The 21,479-nt window shown below is 45.6% G+C and overlaps 1 protein-coding gene across 1 annotated transcript in view; it reads right to left on the minus strand.

The window, feature by feature from the left end:
• Nucleotides 1–21,479, minus strand: part of RASSF1 (Ras association domain family member 1) — a 48,409-nt gene that overhangs the window by 17,995 nt on the left and 8,935 nt on the right. Inside the window, exon 2 of the mRNA XM_084839640.1 lies at nt 8,658–8,782. Within this exon, the coding sequence (XP_084695766.1) occupies nt 8,658–8,782 (125 nt within the window). The remainder of the gene's footprint in view (nt 1–8,657; nt 8,783–21,479) is intronic.

Consider the following 21,479-nt stretch of genomic DNA (forward strand, 5'->3'; position numbering starts at 1 on the left):
AAACATGTTCAAGTTCTTTCAAAAACTGAACTTTGGCAGAATGAGTCAGGCACATAAATCCATTAATTGCCTTATCAATGCTTATTACAGGGTTCAGCTTCCTTGATGAAAAAGGTGTAGAGGCTCTCTGTCTTTCTCTCTCACAAACAGCTTTCTAAAGTTTATTTCATAATCCGAGAGGCCAACTCAAGAGATTGTAACTCTTCAGAATCAGAAATTCCAGGGCATTTGGTCCCTCAAGAACTGTAATTGCTGTTAAAATTATAGAAGTTCTTCTATCTACTACAGTACAATTATCTGATGTAACATGTACTAGCAGAAATTATCGTTGCTCATGCACACTCAGAAATAACTATCAGAAACATCCCTCCCTCAGTTCATATATTAGTATGAAACCATTAGCTATGGCCTTCTGGCCAATTCAGCTTTCCAACACAGCCCTATTATAAAAAAAAGCTGCTCACCCCTTCTACAGGTAAACTAGTTCATACATGACATATCAGCATTAAATACCTCAGTCATCTCCTGAGGCTCAATATTTATTATTTATGTAGTATTTAGACTGTATTTCGTATTTAGACTAGGGTATTTAATACAGAGATGTCATGTATTAACAGTTTATAGTAACTCCTCTTGTGATCCAGTGTGGGCCTTTTATTATACCTTATGATAAAAACTCATTTCTGTTGCCCAGAAACCAGTGCTGGAACTGTTCCCAAAACAATCTATTTGACCATATACAGACATACATGCCAGATGAAATAAGAATAGTATAGGTTAAGCCCTGCATTCTATGCCATTAGGACACTGCCTTTCTGCATGAGGTCGAGGAGACACCCAGAAACTAATGTTTGAGAGACTTGCAAAGCAAGCTATAGCCAACATGCCAATTCTGTTTTGTCCAACTCCACAACGGAGCCTCTCTCACTGCAAGCAAACCAAAGGATGTCTTGGTGCCCCAGAAGATTATGCTGGAGGCAGACTCAGCATAAGTTATCAGCAGATAGCAAGCTAACCAATAGGGACTAAAGAACATCTCAGTTTCCTCTTTCACTGGATCTGGTGTGCCTGGAGGAAAAAAAGTGTACATATTTGAGAAGTCTAAGATTGGATCTCAACCAAAAAAATTTACTCTGTACTACCCACATCCCCTGGTTAATGAACAGGGCTCAGTGCAGGAATTCCAGACATATTTTCCCTATCCTGTACAGATTAGACAAGTTGTACATCTCTCTTCTGAACTTTAGAATAGCAAGTCATAATGGTTGAGTTTTACAATACCAAATGTCATGCTATGGCCAAGGGAGTGTAAATGCATGTCCATTTCAGCCCTTCTGAACCACTCCATGCTGAACTCATAGTAGATGCTATATTAATGGGTTAACAGTTGCTAATTCCATTTCTCAGGTCTGAGAGACTTGCTAGATCTGGACATTAAAATGCATCTCTGATCCTCTGCCAACTTTCCCCCCCCCCCGCTTTCCCATTCTTTTGTTCCTCCCACCCTTCTCTTCATCTGATGCAGATGGGCTGTATTACCACCCTGCTCTATCATCCTTAATCACAGATGACTAACACTTCCCCCTTCCAAATCTGCCTTCCAAAGGGACCTATTGAATCTTTATCACACTCTGGTCATACACATGGGGATCCCATTTAGCTGTTAATCTCATTAACTCCAATGCAAATAAATCAAAAGCAAGATCCACTGGGAGCAGAGACAGAATTAAATGGCTCTTCATCTCCAGAAAACATTATCTTTGGGCTCTGTACCCCTCTAGGGAAGGCTCCAAGCAGTTATCACCATGCAGACAAGCCCAGGCTGCCTTTGGATGCATCTTGCACCTGGGTGCCCACAGCCACATTGGCTCTGAATCCTCAGGCAGGCTCAGCTGTTGATGGTTACACAATAGCAGCAGCCAGGCTGCTTTCTTTCCTGGCACACTGGCAAGGAGCATGTGGTAGTGTGGAGGAAAGGTGCTTTGAAGGCACTGCCTTTCTGCAACCCCCCTCCCCAAATCAAGCAAAACCATTCTTAATATGGCACCACTCTGCATTTTCATAGTATTACTTAATGCCCTTAAAGGAAGTTTAATAAGTTCACCCACTTCTTTGTGTAGGCAGTCATATGACTATAACAATCTGAAGATTTCCAGAGTGAATTTCAACATCACCGATTTGTATCTTGCCTGTACCTATATATAAAAGCCAGGTCCCAGGTGTCTAGCACAACCAAGAAACAAACCCACTGTTTGGCTACGCAAATAACAATCACTCATTGTAAACAGCAGAGGTCAACTGGAGACAGTTTAACCCCCATGCCACTGCCATCTCTGAGTGTAACATGTTACTTTCTCCCATATGAATGAATGGTTGCTCTTCACTCCTACGGGAAAGTAAAGTGCTAAACTTGAGCATACTTGCAGTGAGGGCAAAAACCTATCACCGAACCATGATGTTCTGTAGCCTAGCTCCCAATGACAGAAGTCTTACAGGTGTTAAGAGTGTCACACTGATTTTCCTCAGCAGCCCTTGTAATATACAAGCACACCATGCCCATAATAACTATACTAGTTATCTGATGACACAAGATATTATCTATGGCAGCCATATTCCTCACAAATAGTACTGACAGCACAACACTGGGAGACAGAGAGAAAGAGAAGGGAAAGCAATGGACTAAAATATAAAAGGCATGTCTTCAGATCTTGCAAAGTATACTCCTGTGTGGGACCTGGACTCATTTGCGATGTCCCATAATACGTATTTTCAGGAGAGCTCTACTACCATTTCACAAAGACAAAGTGCAGTGCAATCACGAGCAGGACTTAATTTGCATACCCCAGAATCTGTTCTGGAAGCTCCAGAATATATACATTAGCAACCAGAGCGTGGGATGAGGGACAAGGCTTCCACCTTACAGGGTGACTGTATTCCAGGCAGGCTTGAGCCTATGGTTGTTGTTGTTGTTGTTCAGTCGTTAAGTCGTGTCTGACTCTTCGTGACCCCATGGACCATAGCACGCCAGGCCTTCCTGTCCTCCGCTCTCTCCCGGAGTGTACCTTTCCTTTAAGAAATTAAGTACTAATTCTAAACAAGGTTTTAGAATTAGTAAACACCATGAGGAAGAGGAAAAAGATGCAGGTATTTTGCAAGAACTGAGAACCTTAATAGGCTATATAGCTGTAATATGCATTAGCATCTTTGGTAATGGACAGCTGCTATCTTTACAATTTTACAGAAGCATGTCTGAGGCACCAAGCCTGCCCCAAGCCCAAAGTTTGAATCAGTGGCAGAGCTAGAAATAAATTTGATTCCAGGGTTCTTGGTCTCTACCTTATTTTGGCCTCTGGACAATGCTCTTTCCTGCCAGCTGATATAAGCAGAGTCTTGTGTGAGATATTGACCATGGTCATCCCCAAACAGCTTACTTATTGTGTAGAGCTGGGTTTGAAAAATAAGCTAATTTTCAATACTTCATATAGGCAAAAGGCACTGGCAGTACTTAGGTGGCAACAAGTCAAGGGGTTTTCCCCTTGGAGATCAAATATATTTCAATTTCCAAGTTGCAATGCTTTGAAAATGGTGTAACAAGGCACCACATATCTGAACCCAAATAGTCAGAAGAATAGTAAAGTGGTTTCCAAAAAACTAGAAAAACCTCTTGGGCTTTCATTTAGTGGCTGCACATATCCATGGATATCTTCATTCCAAGCTTACGTGGGGTTACCCTTGAAGACGGTTCGGAAACTGCAGCTGGTACAGAACGCGGCGGCTCACCTGATTAAAGGCAGCCGCCGGCGAGATCACATCACTCCAGTGCTGAAGGAGTTGCACTGGTTACCAGTTGTTTTCCAGGCCAAATTCAAGGTGTTGGTTTTGACCTTTAAAACCCTATATGGTTCCGGCCCAGCCTATCTTAAGGAGCGCCTCCAGCAGCACCAGACAGGCCGCTTAACAAGATCAGCCTCAGATGGCCTTCTCTCTGTCCCATCAGCCAGGACAGCTAGACTGGTGGGGACGAGGGAGAGGGCCTTTTCTGTGGTGGCCCCCACTCTGTGGAACTCCCTCCCTAGGGAACTCCGCCATGCCCCCTCTTTAATGAGCTTCCGTCGTGCATTAAAAACGTTGTTGTTCAGGCAGGCATTTGGGGTGGGTTAGGGTATTTTAGAAAATGTTTTTATTGTAGAATTTTATTGTTTTAAACTGTTTTTATTGTATGTTGTACATCGCCCAGAGTGGCTGGGTGACCAGCCAGATGGGCGATTAATAAATTTAATAATAATAATAATAAAAAAAGCTTATCTCATCATACATAAACCTATAGCAGGGAATGTTGCACAACAGATTAGCTACGTTGATCTTCCCACCCACATATTCGCTAGGGCCTGGCCCATCCAAAATGAATGTGAATGACAGTTATGTCAGCTTGTTGTCATCATATTGTAACACCGTGTGGTAATCTCATCTTGTCCCCACGTGACCATTCACTTATTATTCTTGAATGAAGTCTGTTAAGTTGCGATAGTGGCTTAAGGCTTTCCGGATGTAGACCCTTCTAAGCCATAATCTCACACCTGTTAGTCCCTCCTCCTCCTAGTCAGTGTGTTTCTCCTTTGTGGTGGTGTCTGGGCGACACTGTCTGAAGTGGCAGAGGAATTTAACTAGCACAGAGACAAAACCCATACAACTGTCCCCTTCTCAGTTTACTGCCATATACATACTACTCGTTTTCCCACCTTGAAGTGTAAGAAAAACAAAGGTGATACAATCATCCAGCTGGGACAAAACTAAACACGGTACCAGCAAAATCAACATTAACCTCCATATCCGTTTATCCATTTTGTCCCCATTTCATGTGCTTTGGAGCGCAGCCATTGCTCTCTCAGTGGAGCTCTACCAACACTCCACATAACTCTCCCATCTGGTATTCAGTTCTTCCTTATTTAATGGAAATTGGTACCCTTAACTTAGAGACAGCCTCCCAACACAAATACGTTCTGGCAATCTCTTTTGACTGGACCTGGAAACTAGCTACCTACTACCAAACTGCTACTGTATGTAAGGTAATCAGTCATGCCCCCCCCCCCCCATTGGCACCTGAAACAGCAGACAGGCCACACTGACCATTTCTGAGCCAGCTTTAAGCTGGAAAAATAAATGAAGTTACCTCTCCCCCCATCCCCGTTCACTCCTGCTTTGTCTTTTTTCCTGAGCTGTTCTCCAGGGAAGGTTGACCCTAGATCAGCAGGAGCTCATTCACTTTAATTAATCGCTGTTGGGGTGGGGGTGGGGTGTTACACTTTGAAATTCCCGGTGATTTTGTTCTTTTATCGGCTTTCTGGAAAACCAGGTACACGTACAAGATAGCCACGAGCGGGTGTCTATCTTTTACGTGTATCTCCCCCCGCCCCCCCGTAATCGACTATACTCGGGAGTTGGGAAGGCCTTAACACGGCGGGGGAATCGATTGCGTTCACGGCAAGATGTAGGCGGGATAGTCGTGCGGGGCGCATCTCGCACAGCCAGCCTAGAACGGCCTCTTTCGGAGACCAGTGGGGAGAGCGGAGGCACAGACGCCCGGGTCTCAGCAAGGGGAGGAAGAGGAGGGAAGCAGCGCGCGCGCCTCACCTTTTCCTTGTGGGGCTTGCGGATGAAAGAGGTTCGGGCCGTGAAATACTGCTCGAGCTCCGAGTCGGAGTCTTCTTGGCTGCAGTAGCCACTGCTCGTGGTGCTGCTCCAGGTCATCTCGAAAGACGGGGTGGTCGCCGCCTCACACTCGCTCATGCCCAGCTTAGCCGGAGGAGGAAGACTTCTCTCTCGCACTCCCGGCTACGCAGAGGAACCGGTTCTCCCTCGCTCTCTCTCTCTCTCTCACACACACACACACACACACCGGTCTCCTTCGTCCCGCGCTTGGAGGAGCCCCGACCTCACCCACAGACCAAATTTCTCCGCGTGGCGAGGACCCCGCACTGCGCCAGAGAAGGCGCGCCGGCTTCAAGCCCTCCGGACTACCGCCGCAATCTCCTCCTCGCGGCGAGCGGGCAATTCAGCGGGCTCCCTAGGGACGATAGCGCCGGGAAGGACAAGGCTGCTGTACCTGCCGCCTGGGGACCCCCGACAATGCGACGACCGCGCGCTCCCGGCCGAGCTGCTCGAGCGGCACACACAAGGGTTCCCTGCGGGAGCAGCGTCAGCGCCGCACCCCCCCCCCCCCGGCAGCCGTTGGGATTGAAACGTATACAGTCTCCGCACGCGCCTGCCTGATTGGGCGAAGGGCGGGGCAACGGGAGCCGCTTCCCTGGCGCGGAGCTCGCGCGCCCCGCCCCTTTCCTCTTCGCCGCGGCGGCAGTGATTTCATCCCCAAACCAGCCGCGCGAGGTGGAGTCGCGCTTACTGGCTTTCTCTTCAGCGCGCCTTTCAGGTCCTCCCGGAATAGCAAGCCTTTCTCCCTCGCCCCCGCCCTCTCTGCTCTCCTCCACGGTTCTGCCAATAAAAGTTTCAAGGGCTGCCGGCTGTAGGACCAAGAATTCTGTGCGTGCGTGTGTTTGTTCAGCCTTTCAAAAGCCCACGGATTCTCCTTCCTGCTCATCGGGGACAGATGTTTTCTAGCACAGCATGGAGCCTATAGAACATCATTTATTGTGTTTTTCATTATTTTCTGTAACAAATGGGACTATTGCTGCAACGCATCTATATCTTGCAGTCATTCAGTGTACTTGCTCCAACAACCAACCCTATTTCCAGTATATAGACTGGAAATCTATAACTTGGAAATAAATAACTTGTCCAAGGCCAAACAAGTCTGGTTGGTTTACACATGCACAGAATGAAGTGGTAGAGTGGTCTACACCACTTCAGACTGCAGGTATTGGATACATATTTCAGTGCTCCCCCACATAAACAGCTCCCTGCAAGAAGAAAACTAGTAAATCAGGACAGAAGTTCTAGTCCTGAGTTCCTTGCGAGAGGGAGAAAGGCGGGGTATAAATGCAATAAATAAATAAATAAAATAAATAGTCCATACCCATCCCTCTCCCTGCTGTGCTAGTGATCTGTTTACGGGTAAATTTTGTGCAAGGGAGCATTAAAAATGTGATCACAGACCTGCAGTTAGAAATGATAAATGTTCATTCTGCTGCTTTATGCATGAGTAGATCCAGCCATGGATTTGTTGTAAAGTAGCAAAGGTTCCTTGTGACACAGAGAATTAAATCCAGATGTCTCCCTGCCCCTAGGTTGCACTATGACTGTTCCACCATTCTTCTATAACTAGCTCCATGCTGGCTGCGGTTCTCCAAGCAATTCATGGAAACATGAACAGTGACAGGAAAGGAATTCCAAGCAAGAGGGCTTTTAAGGCATAGTGGCTTAAATTACAGGACAGGGCATAGCAAGAGGTCAAAGAGATAGAAGAATATAGGACATAGAACTTTGAGGGGTACAATCTGGGATTTCCCCCACATACATTTCCCTTGTGTGTGCATGCCTATCTGTCTTGGGAAGTACTGTTGCTAGGCAGTGTGATTCCACAGCAGAAACTTTTACTCCAGCACATGGCCAAGGGTTAACTGGCAATGAACAATCTCAGCTGAGCTAATGGGTCTTGCATCTCTAAGTGCTTGCCCTTTCAGCACTCCCTGTCCCCAGGGACATGTTAGCAGCATCCAGCCCCAGCTGTAGCAAGAAGCACTGCCATAAGAGGATGGAATTGGATCTGCCAGGACCATGTTGAAATTTATGATCCCCTCCCCTTTTCAGCTAAGTCTGAACTTGTACTGAAAATGCAAGCTAAATTCTGTGTATAGTGAGGGAAAGACAAAGGTTTCCCACATATCCCAATAGGAAGATTTTCTCAAGCAGACAGGCCAGGCACTGATAAAATCACCTTCCATTGCTTACAATGTGTGCCTGTTGCTATACTAAATATAAGAGAAGATGAGAGAAACATGGCAGTGCAGATACAAAGGAAAAGGAGTACTTAGTGTAGAGCAGGGATGGGGAACGCTGGCCCTTGAGATGTTGTTGGACTGCAACTCCCATTAGCCCCAGTCAGCATAGCCAATCATGAGAATGATGATGGGAGTTGCAGTCAATATATGGAGGGCCACATGTTCCCTGTTTCTGGTTTAGAACGTTCCTGAACATCTTAGAAGGATATGCATACCTGGATAGTACATTAAAAGCCCACTTTGCAGGGGCAGGTGTAGTTCCCTGCTTTGGTACAGACTTCCACATTCTTAATGTTAATTGGTAACATGCTTAGCCCTGCTTTTTCAGTGGTATGGCATTACTAAGGTTGTTATTTGACATGATCCATTCAGACATTTGTATCGCGAAGAACCCGGTGCAAAAGTTACATATTTATGTACAAAACCACCTTACTGGGTCAGACTATTGACCCATCTAGCCTAGTATTCTCTACTCTGACTGGAAATGGCTATCCAAGGTTTCATGCAGAGGACTTTCCCATCACCCGCTACTGGAAATCCTTTATCTGGAAATGCCAGGGATTGAACCTGAGATCCTTTGCATGGCCACATGCAAGTTCTTGTTATGGAGAGTACCCTGCCATTCCAGATACATTTTCTTCAGTGCAGAAGGAGCTCATTGTCTTTTTACAGCTTGCATAAGAGTCAGAACTATTTGCTTACCACATTGGTGTCCTTTTCCACTGTCTGCTCATTGCATTCATTCTGATCACTGTCTTGATATCTGGGGCCACTGCAGTCAAGCCGGATTAGGGCACGGCATCGGTAATGACAGATAAACTTGCAGTCTACGGAAAATAAAAGGAAGAGAAGACATAAGGCAAGAGGGGCAAGTTCAGTCAGAAAAAGAACCCACAGGTTTAGTCTGTGAAAAGAAATGCATTTCCCAGGACTCTGGGAGTCACCATGTGCCAGATTTCTGATGTGTGGGAAAGGGGAGATCAGATGTCATTTCACGTTACACAAACTTTGCAGCTGGGAATAAGCAGGAAGGGGCTTGGGGGCAGGGGGAAATGATACTAGAATCAAGTAGCAATTTGTCAATTAGGTCTCAAACTGCCCAGCACCTCCTTTCATCTAATTCCCAGGAAAATGCTAAGCACTGAGATATATTATAACAAGGGCTAGTATTCATTTATTTTAAGTCTTCTAGCCTGCCTTTCGGTCATCATCCCCCCCACCCAGCCACCCCAAACAAGGACTCAAGGCAGCTTATACAACCTACAGATCTGTATACCAGTCATCTGCTCTTGGAGGCATGTGATTACACCAAAATCCTGGTTAGCATTTCATTTTTACCATCTCTGTAATTTTCATTTTAAACTTCTCTGCCGTCACACTTAATATGCAGGCCTAGTCTCCAGGGCACTGCTTTAATGGGTCCCTGCGCTATAGTGATCCCCCACTCTTCAAAGAAACAAGCATGAAAGAGCCTCTCTGTCCCGAGGCATCACCTTTCCTTGGCAGGCACTCTGCCGCCTGCCAGCATAAAGGCCTCATTTTAAGAGGCAGCCTGCACTGATTATTCTCTGCTTGGATGGGCTGGAACTGCTGCATGGGATACATGCTCATGTGAGAGGAATGCCTAATGCCAGTCACATGGTGTTGGGGCACAATGCTGCCCTCAGCAGGAGCGCTCCACTTGCCTAGGGCTCAGTATCTACATTCTGGATAGTCTGTGCTTATATCTTGAACTGGCCAGAATAGAATTGTAACTGATCACATACACGCATGGGCTTGTCCATCCCTCGCCCTCCCCTGCCCCCATTTTCTTATGGATCCTTCCATAACACAAGATAACAATGGTACAAGCACGGGTGGTTTAGCATACACTTTCTAAGGGCATTTCTTCAGCAGCCTAAAATCCTGCATTTAAAACGGGGCTTTCTGCTTATGTTTTAAATGCAGGATCACCACGGACTCCCTTTACATGTGTTCCCTTTCCCCCCTCCCCATATCTGAGTCTTCCATTATCTTTCATTGATCTCGCTCCTCTTCTTGCCACTTTAACTCTTTGCAGGGAAGAAAGTGAAGCGGAACACAACCAGGTTATTTGATAGCTCATTATCTGCCATCTATTTAAAAACGGAACAAAGGGCATTTAGTGCAGGAGGGTCATGGCAGGGTCACTGCGTCATGTAAAGAGCCCGCAAACTTCCATGAAGGAGCCATCTCAATCGCAGTCTGTTTCCCGCCTCCCAGCTGAGCACAGCAGAGCAAGCTGCTCCAGCTGGTCCAGGGACTACAGAAGCAGGCAAGCTCCCAGAGAGAGAGCGAACAGGGGGAGCAAACAGGAGTTGGCCAGAGGAGTTGCAGTGGTTGAAGAGACAAAGGAGACAGAGGCTAAGAGGTAAGTGGGCTGCAAGAAGCCCAGGGGGCTGCCCTTTATCCTTCTGATTGGCTGTGAGCTCACCAGGTGCTTCTGAGAAGCTCCAACTGAATAGGACGGGTGTGGCCTGAGTACTCCCAGCAGCTGACTGGGCGGGAAGCTTCAGTCTGTTTCCCGCCTCCCAGCTGAGCAGAGCAGAGCAAGCTGCTCCAGGGACTACAGAAGCAGGCCAGCTCCCAGAGAGCGAGCGAACAGAGCGAGCAGACGGGGGAGCAAACAGGAGTTGGCCAGGGGAGTTGCAGTGGTTGAAGAGACAAAGGAGACAAAGGAGACAGAGGCTAAGAGGTAAGTGGGCTGCAGGAAGCCCAGGGGGCTGCCCTTTATCCTTCTGATTGGCTGTGAGCTCACCAGGTGCTTCTGAGAGCTCCAACTGAATTGGGGGTGTGTGGCCTGAGTACTCTCAGCAGCTGACTGGGCGGGAAGCTTCAGTCTGTTTCCCGACTCCCAGCTGAGCAGAGCAGAGCAGAGCAGAGCAAGCTGCTCCAGTTGGTCCAGGGACTACAGAAGCAGGCAAGCTCCCAGAGAGCGAGCGACCAGAGTGAGCGGACAGGGGGAGCAAACAGGAGTTGGCCAGGGGAGTTCAGCAGGGGAGGTCAAGGGGGAGGCCCCTAACTTTTTTTTTTAATTTTTAATTTTTTTAACTAACTTTTTTCCATTTATTTGTCTTGTAACACACACTTTCACACCAGTGGGACTCTACTTTTAACCTCTACTGAGTAGAGGAGTAGGCACAGGCTAGTCTAGAACAATCACAAAGCTAGACATAAAAAGGGAAAAGAGGCTATGGAAGGACAAGACTCTCCAGTGGTGGTGACCTGCAAGGTGTGTGCAATGTTTGTTTTCTTGCCTGAGAACAACATGGCCTACACCTGCAACAAGTGCAAGTTGATCACGCTGCTGGAAGAAAAAGTAAGTGGCCTCGAGCGGCGACTGTCAACCCTCCGGGGAATAAGAGAACATGAAGAGCTCTTAGACAGAATGGGGGAACTACAGCAGCAAAGAGAAGACCAGAAGCTTGAAGAGCAACAGCAAGATGAGGCAGTGGGAAATGCTGAGGTGAAGAAAAATGGAGTAGAGGATACTCCTTGGAAAAGGGTGACAGTTAGGACAAGAAGAACTAGATGCCACTCTGCACCAGTGGAAGCAGCAGAGCTGTGGAACCGATTCCAGGTACTTGCGGATGAGACTGGAGGACAACCTGCAGAGGAAGAATCACAGGGGAACCTGCACGAGAGTGAGCAAGAGGCTGAAGGTCAGTCAAACAGAGGCGATGAAACCCAGGCCTACAAGAAGAAGAAGAGAAGAGTGGTAGTAGCGGGAGACTCCTTGATGCATGGGATTGAGACCCAAGTATGTCGCGAAGACCCGTGGACTCGCCAGGTATGTTGTCTCCCGGGAGGACAGATTAGAGACGTGACTGAAAGGTTGCCTGCACTCATAAAGCCCACTGACAGGTATCCCTTTCTTCTCATCCATGTGGGAACAAATGATATCGCCAAGCGGAGCTACGAAGAGATCACGTCAGACTTTGAAGCTTTGGGAAGGAAACTCAAGAACTTTGGGGCCCAGATAGTTTTCTCATCCATCCTTCCAGTAGTTAGAAGAGGGATAGAAAGGGAAAGAAAAATACTCCGGGTGAATGACTGGCTACGAAGGTGGAGCCGACGAGAGAGATTTGGATTCTGGGACCACGGGCTATACTTCCTGGAAGATGGGCTGTTGGCTAGGGACGGGTTGCACCTCACAAAGGATGGGAAGAATGTGTTTGGCCACAGCATGAAGAACTTCATCAGGAGGGCTTTAAACTGAATCCTACGGGGAAGGGAGATGTAATGTTAGGGGTAACAATGGACGTAGGCGCATGCACTGCAACGGAGAGAACAGCTCTGATAGTGCCCAATAATAGTCTTCAGACACATGTAGGAAGAAAGCCAGACTATGAAGCACATGGTCTTCGATGTCTATATACTAATGCCCAGAGTATGGGAAACAAACAGAACGAACTTGAACTCTTAATACAAGAAGGAAATTATGACCGGATAGGTATAACTGAGACTTGGTGGGATGATTCTCATGACTGGAATACAGCAATTGAAGAATATAACTTGTTCAAAAAGAACAGGAGGAACAGAAAGGGAGGTGGGGTTGCACTGTATGTGAAAAATACATATCTCTGCACAGAAATACAGGAGGAGGAGCTTGGTAGCCCCATTGAGAGCATCTGGGTTGAAATAAATGGAGCAAATAATAAAAGGAACCTGGTGGTCGGAGTCTACTACCAGCCACCCAATCAAGGAGAAGACAAGGATGAAACTTTTGAAAAGCAAATAGCCAATGTTTTAAGGAAGCATGATGTAGTAGTAATGGGGGACTTCAATTTCCACGATATTTGTTGGGAGACAAATTCTGCAAAACGTGGCCACTCCAGGAAATTCCTCGCTTGTGTGGCGGATAACTTCCTCCTACAGAAAATAGAGGAAGGAATTAGAGGATCGGCTATCCTTGACTTGATCCTAACCAACAGAGATGACTTAGTGGATAAAGTAGCAGTTACAGGAACTCTGGGGGAAAGCGACCATGTTGTACTTGAGTTCTTGGTTCTAAGGGAAGCAAAAGCTGAGTGTAGTCAAATGCATATCCTGGATTTTAGGAAAGCTGATTTTCATAAACTCAGAACAATGATCAGTAAGGTCCCATGGCAAGCGACGCTAACGAGAAAAGGAGTCCAAGATGGGTGGGAGCTTTTAAAAAAGGAAATTCTCAAGGCACAATCACAAACAATTCCAACAAGAAGAAAAGGTGGAAGACAAAAGAAGAAGCCAATGTGGCTTCACAAAAAGTTTAGCGATGACCTGAAAACAAAAAAGGACACATATAGGAAGTGGAAAGAAGGCCAAGTAACAAAGGAAGAGTACAGGCAGGTGGCACAGAATTGCAGGGATGGCGTCAGGAAGGCTAAAGCTAAGAATGAGCTGAGGTTAGCGAGGGATGCTAAAAACAACAAAAAGGCTTCAGCTACGTGCATAGTAAAAGGCAGAGGAAAGAAATGGTGGTTCAGCTATTAAATAAGGATGGCAAAATGGTAACAGATGACAAAGAAAAGGCAGAGGTGCTCAATTCCTACTTTGGCTCAGTCTTCTCCCAAAACAGGGTCTATGACCCCCCTGGCAAAGGCGAAGTACAGGCTGAAGGGGCAGGATTGCAGCTTGAGATCGATAGGCATATGGTCAAGGAACACCTCATTACTTTGAATGAGTTCAAATCTCCAGGGCCAGATGAACTGCATCCTAGAGTCATAAAGGAACTGGCAGAAGAACTCTCAGAACCGCTGTCTATTCTCTTTGAGAAATCATGGAGGACGGGGGAAGTGCCAGATGACTGGAGGAGGGCTAATGTAGTCCCTATGTTCAAAAAGGGTAAAAAGGAGGAACCTGGGAACTACAGACCAGTCAGTCTGACATCAATCCCTGGGAAAATTCTGGAGCAGATGATAAAGCAATCCATCTGGAAGCACCTTGACAACAATGCAGTGATTACTCGAAGCCAACATGGATTTGTCAAAAACAAGTCCTGCCAGACAAATCTGATCTCATTTTTTGATCAAGTCACCTCCCTTGTAGACCGTGGGAATGCTGTAGACATCATATACCTCGACTTCAGCAAAGCTTTCGACAAAGTGCCCCATGATATCCTGATGAGCAAACTAGCTCAAAGTGGGCTAGATTAAACAACGATCCGTTGGATCCACAGTTGGCTACAGAATCGGATTCAAAGAGTGCTTATCAATGGGACCTTCTCAAACTGGGGAGAGGTAACGAGTGGGGTACCGCAGGGCTCAGTCCTGGGCCCAGTGCTCTTCAACATTTTTATGAATGACTTGGAGGAGGAGGTGCATGGAATGCTGATCAAATTTGCAGATGACACCAAATTGAGCGGGATAGCTAATACTTTGGAAGACAGAAACAAAATTCAAAGTGATCTGGATAGACTGGAGCACTGGGCAGAAAACAACAGAATGACATTTAATAGGGATAAATGCCAAGTTCTGCACCTAGGAAAAAGAAACCAAATGCACAGTTAAAAGACGGGGGATAGATACGTGGCTCAACCACACTACAAGCGAGAAGGATCTTGGAATTGTTGTCGATCACAAGCTGAAGATGAGCCAACAATGTGATGTGGTTGCAAAAAAGGCAAATGCTATTTGGGGCTGCATTCATAGAAGCATAGCTTCCAAATCCCAGGAAGTACTAGTTCCCCTCTCCTCAGCACTGGTTAGGCCTCATCTGGAGTACTATGTCCAGTTCTGGGCACCACACTTGAAGAAGGATGCAGACAAACTGGAGAGGGTTCAGAGGAGGGCAACAAAGATGATCAGGGGACTGGAAACAAAGCCTTATGAAGAGAGACTGAAAGAACTGGGCATGTTTAGCCTTGAGAAGAGAAGCCTGAGGGGAGATATGATAGCGCTCTTCAAGTACTTGAAAGGTTGTCACAGAGAAGAAGGCCAGGATCTCTTCTTGATCATCCCAGAGTGCAGGACACGGAATAATGGGCTGAAGTTACAGGAAGCCAGATTCCGGCTGAACATCAGGAAAAGCTTCCTGACTGTAAGAGCAATACGACAATGGAACCAATTACCTGGGGAGGTGGTGGGCTCTCCCACGCTGGAGGCCTTCAAGACGAGGCTGGCCAGCCATCTGTCAGGGATGCTCTGACTTGGATTCCTGCATTGAGCAGGGGGTTGGACTCGATGGCCTTGTAGGCCCCTTCCAACCCTACTATTCTATGATTCTATGACAAAACCCTGGTGTGAAGGAACCCAAAGTGTGTTGCTTAATGTAAAATATCTTCCACTGGTGCGCGCACACACATTGTAAGATGGCTTCTGTTATAATGTTGAAAGGGCAACACACTCTTTTCAGAGAAGGCACATGTTCATGCAGGGGTGGCCATCCATATAGGTGAACTAGGCAGTCGCCTAGGGCTCTGAGTTAAGTGGGGTGCCAAATTTGAAGGAAAAAATACATGTGCGTACATAAGGAATACGACTGAGGCTGTGGAGGGGAGCGAGGTGATGCGGGATATCTTCCTGTTCTGCTGCTGCTCTCAGTTGGAGGCAGGGAGCAAGAGGCTCCTCAAGAGCAGCTGCTTCCTTTGTCCTCAGAGGGCTGAGCCTAGGGGATGGCGGCACCTTGCTGGCCATGTTGGCCAGAGAATGCAGCTGGGACCCTTCTTCCAGGGACTTCCTTTGGGCGTTGTGGATAGGACTTCTGTTCCTTCACAGAGTGGATGGCTGCACTCGTCTCTTTTGTTGATTTTATCAGACCCTCTGTGCTGACACAGCGCTTAGTAAAAAATTTTTTAAAGGGGGTTTAATATTATAAATGATAATATTTCTGATTCCGAAGATGCGGGGGTGGGGTTGCCTCTTTATTAAACAGAAAATAGGGGCAAAATGTTTCCCAGTTTACCAAAAACCTCATCCTAGATCTGCGGTTGGGGGGGGGGGGCAATTGCATGGCAATTGCCTAGGGCAGCAGCTGCTGGCCACTAGGCCAGATCTACACCTTGTGTCATACCATTACCCATCATGGTAACGCTATATCCCTCTTGTGCATTTATACCTCGTAGGACACACAGTGACGTTTATTGCAGTATTTTGGATAATGTGGACTAAAAAGCAGGAAATAAGAACATAAGAAGAGCCATGCTGGATCAGACCAAGGGTCCATCTAGTCCAGCATTCTGTTCGCACAGTGGCCAATCAGCTGTTGACCAGGAACCCACAAGCAGGACATGAGTGCAACAGCACCTTCCCGCCCATGTTCCCCAGCAACTGGTGTACATAGGTTCAGTGCCTCTGGTACTGGAGGTAGCCCATAGCCATCTAGTAGCGATTGACAGCGTTCTCCTCCAGGAATTTGTCTAACCCCATTTTAAAACCATCCAAATTGGTGGCCATCATTACTTTCTATGGTAGCGAATTCCATAGTTCAACTATGTGCTGTGTGAAGTAATTCCTTTGATCTGTCCTTTTTTCCAAGCTAAACAATCCCAGCTGTTGTAACCTTTCCTCATAGATGAGATGCTCCAGCCCCTTGATCATTTTAGTTGCCCTTTTCTGCATTTTCCAGCTCTACAATATCCCTTTTTTGGTATGATGACCAGAAATAACACTACAATAGCAGTATATATATGTGTAATGTGCCCCAACAGTTATCAGTGCTCTTCAATACCACTATAAAGCAGTAGTGTAGATCTAGCCATAGTCTAGAGCCGTCCCTGGGTTCATAGAAGGCACACTGGAAGCAAGCTGGGAGAAATATGGCACAAATTTCTGGAAATCAAGTATAGCATATTCACATCTTGTGAAAATCCGTGTCCTCAAAAGATTATTCTTCTGATGGATTCTATTTCCAATCCTTGTCTGGCACGTAAAGAACTTCCCTCTCTACTATGCTGGTATAATAGACAATGCTGTAAGCGCAAAACCTTTCAGTATCTGCAGTTTCAGCAGGGCTTGATTAATCATTATGCTACGTGCAAATTGGAGTCTTTTGTCCACTATGATTATCGGAGAGCCTTTCCAGATGTGTTTTTTTCATGCAGGATCAGCATAGCTATTACTAAACAGTTGAGCACAATCCAGATGGCACCTCTGCAATAAGCACTTTTGTTACAGAAGAATTGCCCTTTCCAACCATTCAAACACTCTATTGAGTTGCTGGGGAAATGCAATTATTTCCCCAGAAAGCACATTTTCTAGGATTGTAAGTGCTGTGTGAAATGTGGCATTGACACCCATCAGCTAACTCTGGTGACAGCTCTGCTTCCCAGCAACACAATTCTCCCCACCAACCCAGCACCATTTTGTATACTCTTTAAAAACAATGCTATATTATTTTTTTAAAAATCTTAAGAAGTTGAGTGCTCCCCAGCTGCACTGTTAGACTGAGCTAGTGCTCATCTAGCCTTTTACACTCACTCTTCCCAAGGTGATGAACAGGACTACCAGCAAAACTACTCCCTGCATCATAATCTCCCTTCCTCCCCTTTTCTGCTCTGTGCACTGGTTCTATCCAGGTCTGCGGTGGACATGCCCCTTGTCTATTTTTAAAAGTAGAACTATATGCAGCATGGCTATACTCCTTCCTCACCACAGTGGAAATGTGAAATCATGGCACTAACACTGAAGATAAGAACATAAAAGCAATGGGATGGAGTGTGGGGTTAGGGTTATAAGTGACTGGTGAATGGCCATTCAGACGAACCCCTCGACATTTCATCACAATAAGAAGTGCTCTGCTGGATCAAAGCAAAGGTCCCTCTAATCCAGCTTTCTGGTTCTCACAGTGGCTACGACCAATTAGATACCTCTGGGAAGCCCACAAGCAGGACATGAGGGCAATAGCCCACTCCCATTGTTGCTCACCAGCAACTGGCACTCAGAGACATATTGGGTGCATTCACACAACACGCTAACCCACACTCAGTGGTTGGGCATGGGTTGTTTTGAACCGCAGGTTCTTTGTTGAAACATGAGGTAGTATGTTGTCCGAACCCAGGACATTTTCTGCAGGGTGGCTTGTTAAGCATGCAGTGTGGCTTATTTTTCTCGAACAGCCCATGGTTTGTTGCTGGGTTGTTCAGGGTGGTTAACAAGCTACACTGCATGGTTAACAAGTCACCCTGCAGAAAATGTCCTGGATTCGGACAACACACTACCCCATGTTTCAACAAACAACCCGCGGTTCAAAACAACCCGCGGTTCAAAACAACCCATGCTCAATCACTGAGTGTGGGCTACCATGTTGTGTGAACCCATTGCCTATGAATGTAGAAGTTGCATATTAACTATCATGAATGCAGAACCACTGACAAACTTATTCTCCATTAATTTGTCTAACCTTTTAAAGCCACTGGAAGACCTGCCTTCTTATTGCTCTTCCATCATTTAAACTACGAGACAGAACAAAATGGAGAATGCAGGAGAATGGATCTAGATTATATTTCATACAAGAGGTTTGTCACACCCTTGACCTGACTGTCTTAAGCCAGAAGCTTCTAGTTCCTTCTTATTAAAAGGTTTAGAGCACAATCCTATGCATGTTTAGACAGAAAAAAACTTACAACCCTCAGCATTTCCCAGCCTACCATGTTGGCTGAGGAATATTGGAAGTTGTAGGCCTTTTTTCTGTCTAAACATGCACAGGATTTCACCCTTATTGGCATTTTCTGTCAAATACACATATACTGTTTAATCAAAATATATTGTTTTATCAATGCTGGAGTTACTTTACATGGACAAGGTTTCACTGTCTGTTGAAGGAAAGATTATTGCTAATGGTCCTGGCAGAAGTTACCATCTACCACTGAACTTGACAGTTGCTATTGATAAGATTAATCAGGGCTATAGGAGAAAAGAGGTGTGTGTGTGTGTTTTAACTTTGGAACTGTGCATTAAAGACAGTTTGGTTAACACTGTATGTTTCTTGCTTAAGAAATTGCTCACAAAGATTCTATTAACCCAAAAGAATAGAAGGAATTTAGTAGTTAAGGAAACTGAGTTGACTTTCACATCAGCTGGAATCTATCACTCTTGTGCAGAGACCATGACTAGCCATCATCAACTCCTCTGGACTGATGCCCTCAGCTGTCTGTGTTCTTAACTATCTCAATAAAGCTAGAGCTGCCTTTATCTGTGGTTCAGTGGTGTCTGGACAGATTTATTCTTTCATGAACTACAAAAGTTGCAGAGATCAGGCTCTGGGCAATAGCTGCTTCCACCTCAAGAACCATAAAACCAAAGTTTAATAAATGAATGCCTCTCTCACCTACCCATTTTGCAAAAACAAATCTTTATTTTCCCCAAGCAGTCTTTATCGCCAACACAGATGCTGATTGCAAGCCTGTCAGATCTTTGGTTTTATAGCTTTCTTTTCAGAAATTGAATCACAGTTAAGTTTACTTTAATAAAAAGGATCTTTTTGGCCTATAGGATGGTGAAGAAAATAATGAAAAGTGAAAGCAATGTGTGCCATCAAGCCTCCTAAACCAGAAGGCAAATATAATTTAATCTGGTCAGACCAACTATGATTTTGGGGCTTAACCCAATTTGTGAACGTCAAACTGCAGGTCCATCACTAGCCACAGACCTCACAGGGGTGGGGTCAGAGAAGATGAATCACACTGAATAATGGAACCACAGAGGAATAGCCCGACTACATCAGGGTACCAACAGGGTACATCAGGGTACCAACAGCACAACAGTGCAAGTACTGGTGCAGCAGAACAGCCCCTTTTACTATGGGATTGAGCTGCCAGCATGATCTTCAAAGGGATTCTTTTAAGAAACTCTTCAGCGGCAGAAATGAAGGTCCAACAAGCTGTCAGCCTTTGCATCATTCAAGGCCAGTGAAGCCCAGTTCCACACTGCAAACTGCTCAGCTACGTTAACTCGACTTTGCCTATTCTTTGTCTGTTAATTTCTAGAGAAAACACTCTGACACCCTCTAGTGACTGAAGCAGTGACTTCTGCTACAAAGCATTAAGAGCATGCACTTCTATTAGTATACGCCCCACTCATTAGGATGCACAAAACTAGATTGCTTTATTCTGGATTAGTTAATCTGGAATAGTTTCACCTCTCAATCCATATTCATAATCACGAATAGATTAGCATCAAAAGGAATAATCTACACTACAAATCTAATTTACACTGGACTAATCAACCCTTTTAAAATCAAATGTTTATTCTACCCGCACTCTGGAGGCAGAACTGCTCTTAACTGAAGGATTGCCTCAAACAACCACTTCTAGGACTGAGTACCCAAAAGTATCCCAGGCAATCTGCATTCTTATGCAAATCTGACTTTATCTACTATTTCCGTCTTCCCTTCTGGATCCTGAATCAATTTTTTAAACCAGCGATAAAGATCCACAAAGATTTAAAAAAGCAACTCTAACAATTCCACTATTAGGTCCAGCTTTAAAATTATACGACCAACTTGGATGGCATTTTACAAGAGGTGGCAAGTGTGCTGCAGCAATTGCCTCACAAATCTGCTGCTGCAACTACTACTGGTCAACATGTATTTAGCAGCAACTGTGTGCTAGAAGCTGTAGAGAATTGTTAGCCAATAACAATCTTGAAAAACTAGAGCAAGTTCTGCCGAGGATCAAATATAGAGATACCAGGCAGACCCATGTAACTTGGGACAGAAGGCAGAATAGACAAGAGTCAAGAAAGGGTTCACAGGGTGTATGGCAAGCAAAGGCAAAGTTCTAGAAACAGGTAAACTCAGGAGTAACGTCTGCTAACATGCATAGTTAAGGAGCTCTAAGTAAGACCCTCTGATCACATTTCCAGTAGCCATTTCCTTTTGCTTGGCATGCTGGAAGGTTGTGGCCAATGAAAGTAGGACAATCAAATTAGTCTCAACCATTCCTCATGTTGGGTGCAGCTGATAAGTTTGGAAGCAAATCCTAACTAGACCATACCATTTATACTGTCCATGCTCATACTGTCTTTGCAATAGATGGACAAGACAGAAGAGATGCCATCTTTGTTCTTGACAGAGGTTTTGTGCCTTTAACAGTTTTTTGTGTCATAAGAACATAAGAAGAGCCATGCTGGATCAGATCAAAGGTCCATCTAGTCCAGCATTCTGTTCACAGAGTGGCCAACCAGCTGTTGCCTAGGAATCCACAAGAAGGACACAAGTGCAACAGCACCCTCCTACCCATGTTCTCCAGCAACTGGTGTACATAGGTTCACTGCCTCTGGTACTGGAGGTAGCCCATAGCCATCAAGACTAGTAGCCATGGACAGCCTTTTCCTCCAGGAATTTGTCTAACCCCCTTTTAAAACCATCCAAATTGGTGGCCAGCAGTACATCCTGTGGTAGCGAATTCCATAGTTTAACTATGTGCTGTGTGAAGAAGTACTTCCTTTGATCTGTCCTGAATCTGCCACTAATCAGCTTCATGGGATGACATTGGGTTCTAGTATTTTGAGAGAGGGAGAAAAATGTCTCCCTATCCACATCCACATGCATAACTTTGTACACCTCTATCATGTCTCCCCTTACCCT

The sequence above is a fragment of the Heloderma suspectum genome, chromosome 2 (genome assembly GCF_057233095.1).
Source record: "Heloderma suspectum isolate Gila_16-S chromosome 2, 16-S_ref, whole genome shotgun sequence".
Taxonomy (NCBI): Eukaryota; Metazoa; Chordata; class Lepidosauria; order Squamata; family Helodermatidae; genus Heloderma; species Heloderma suspectum.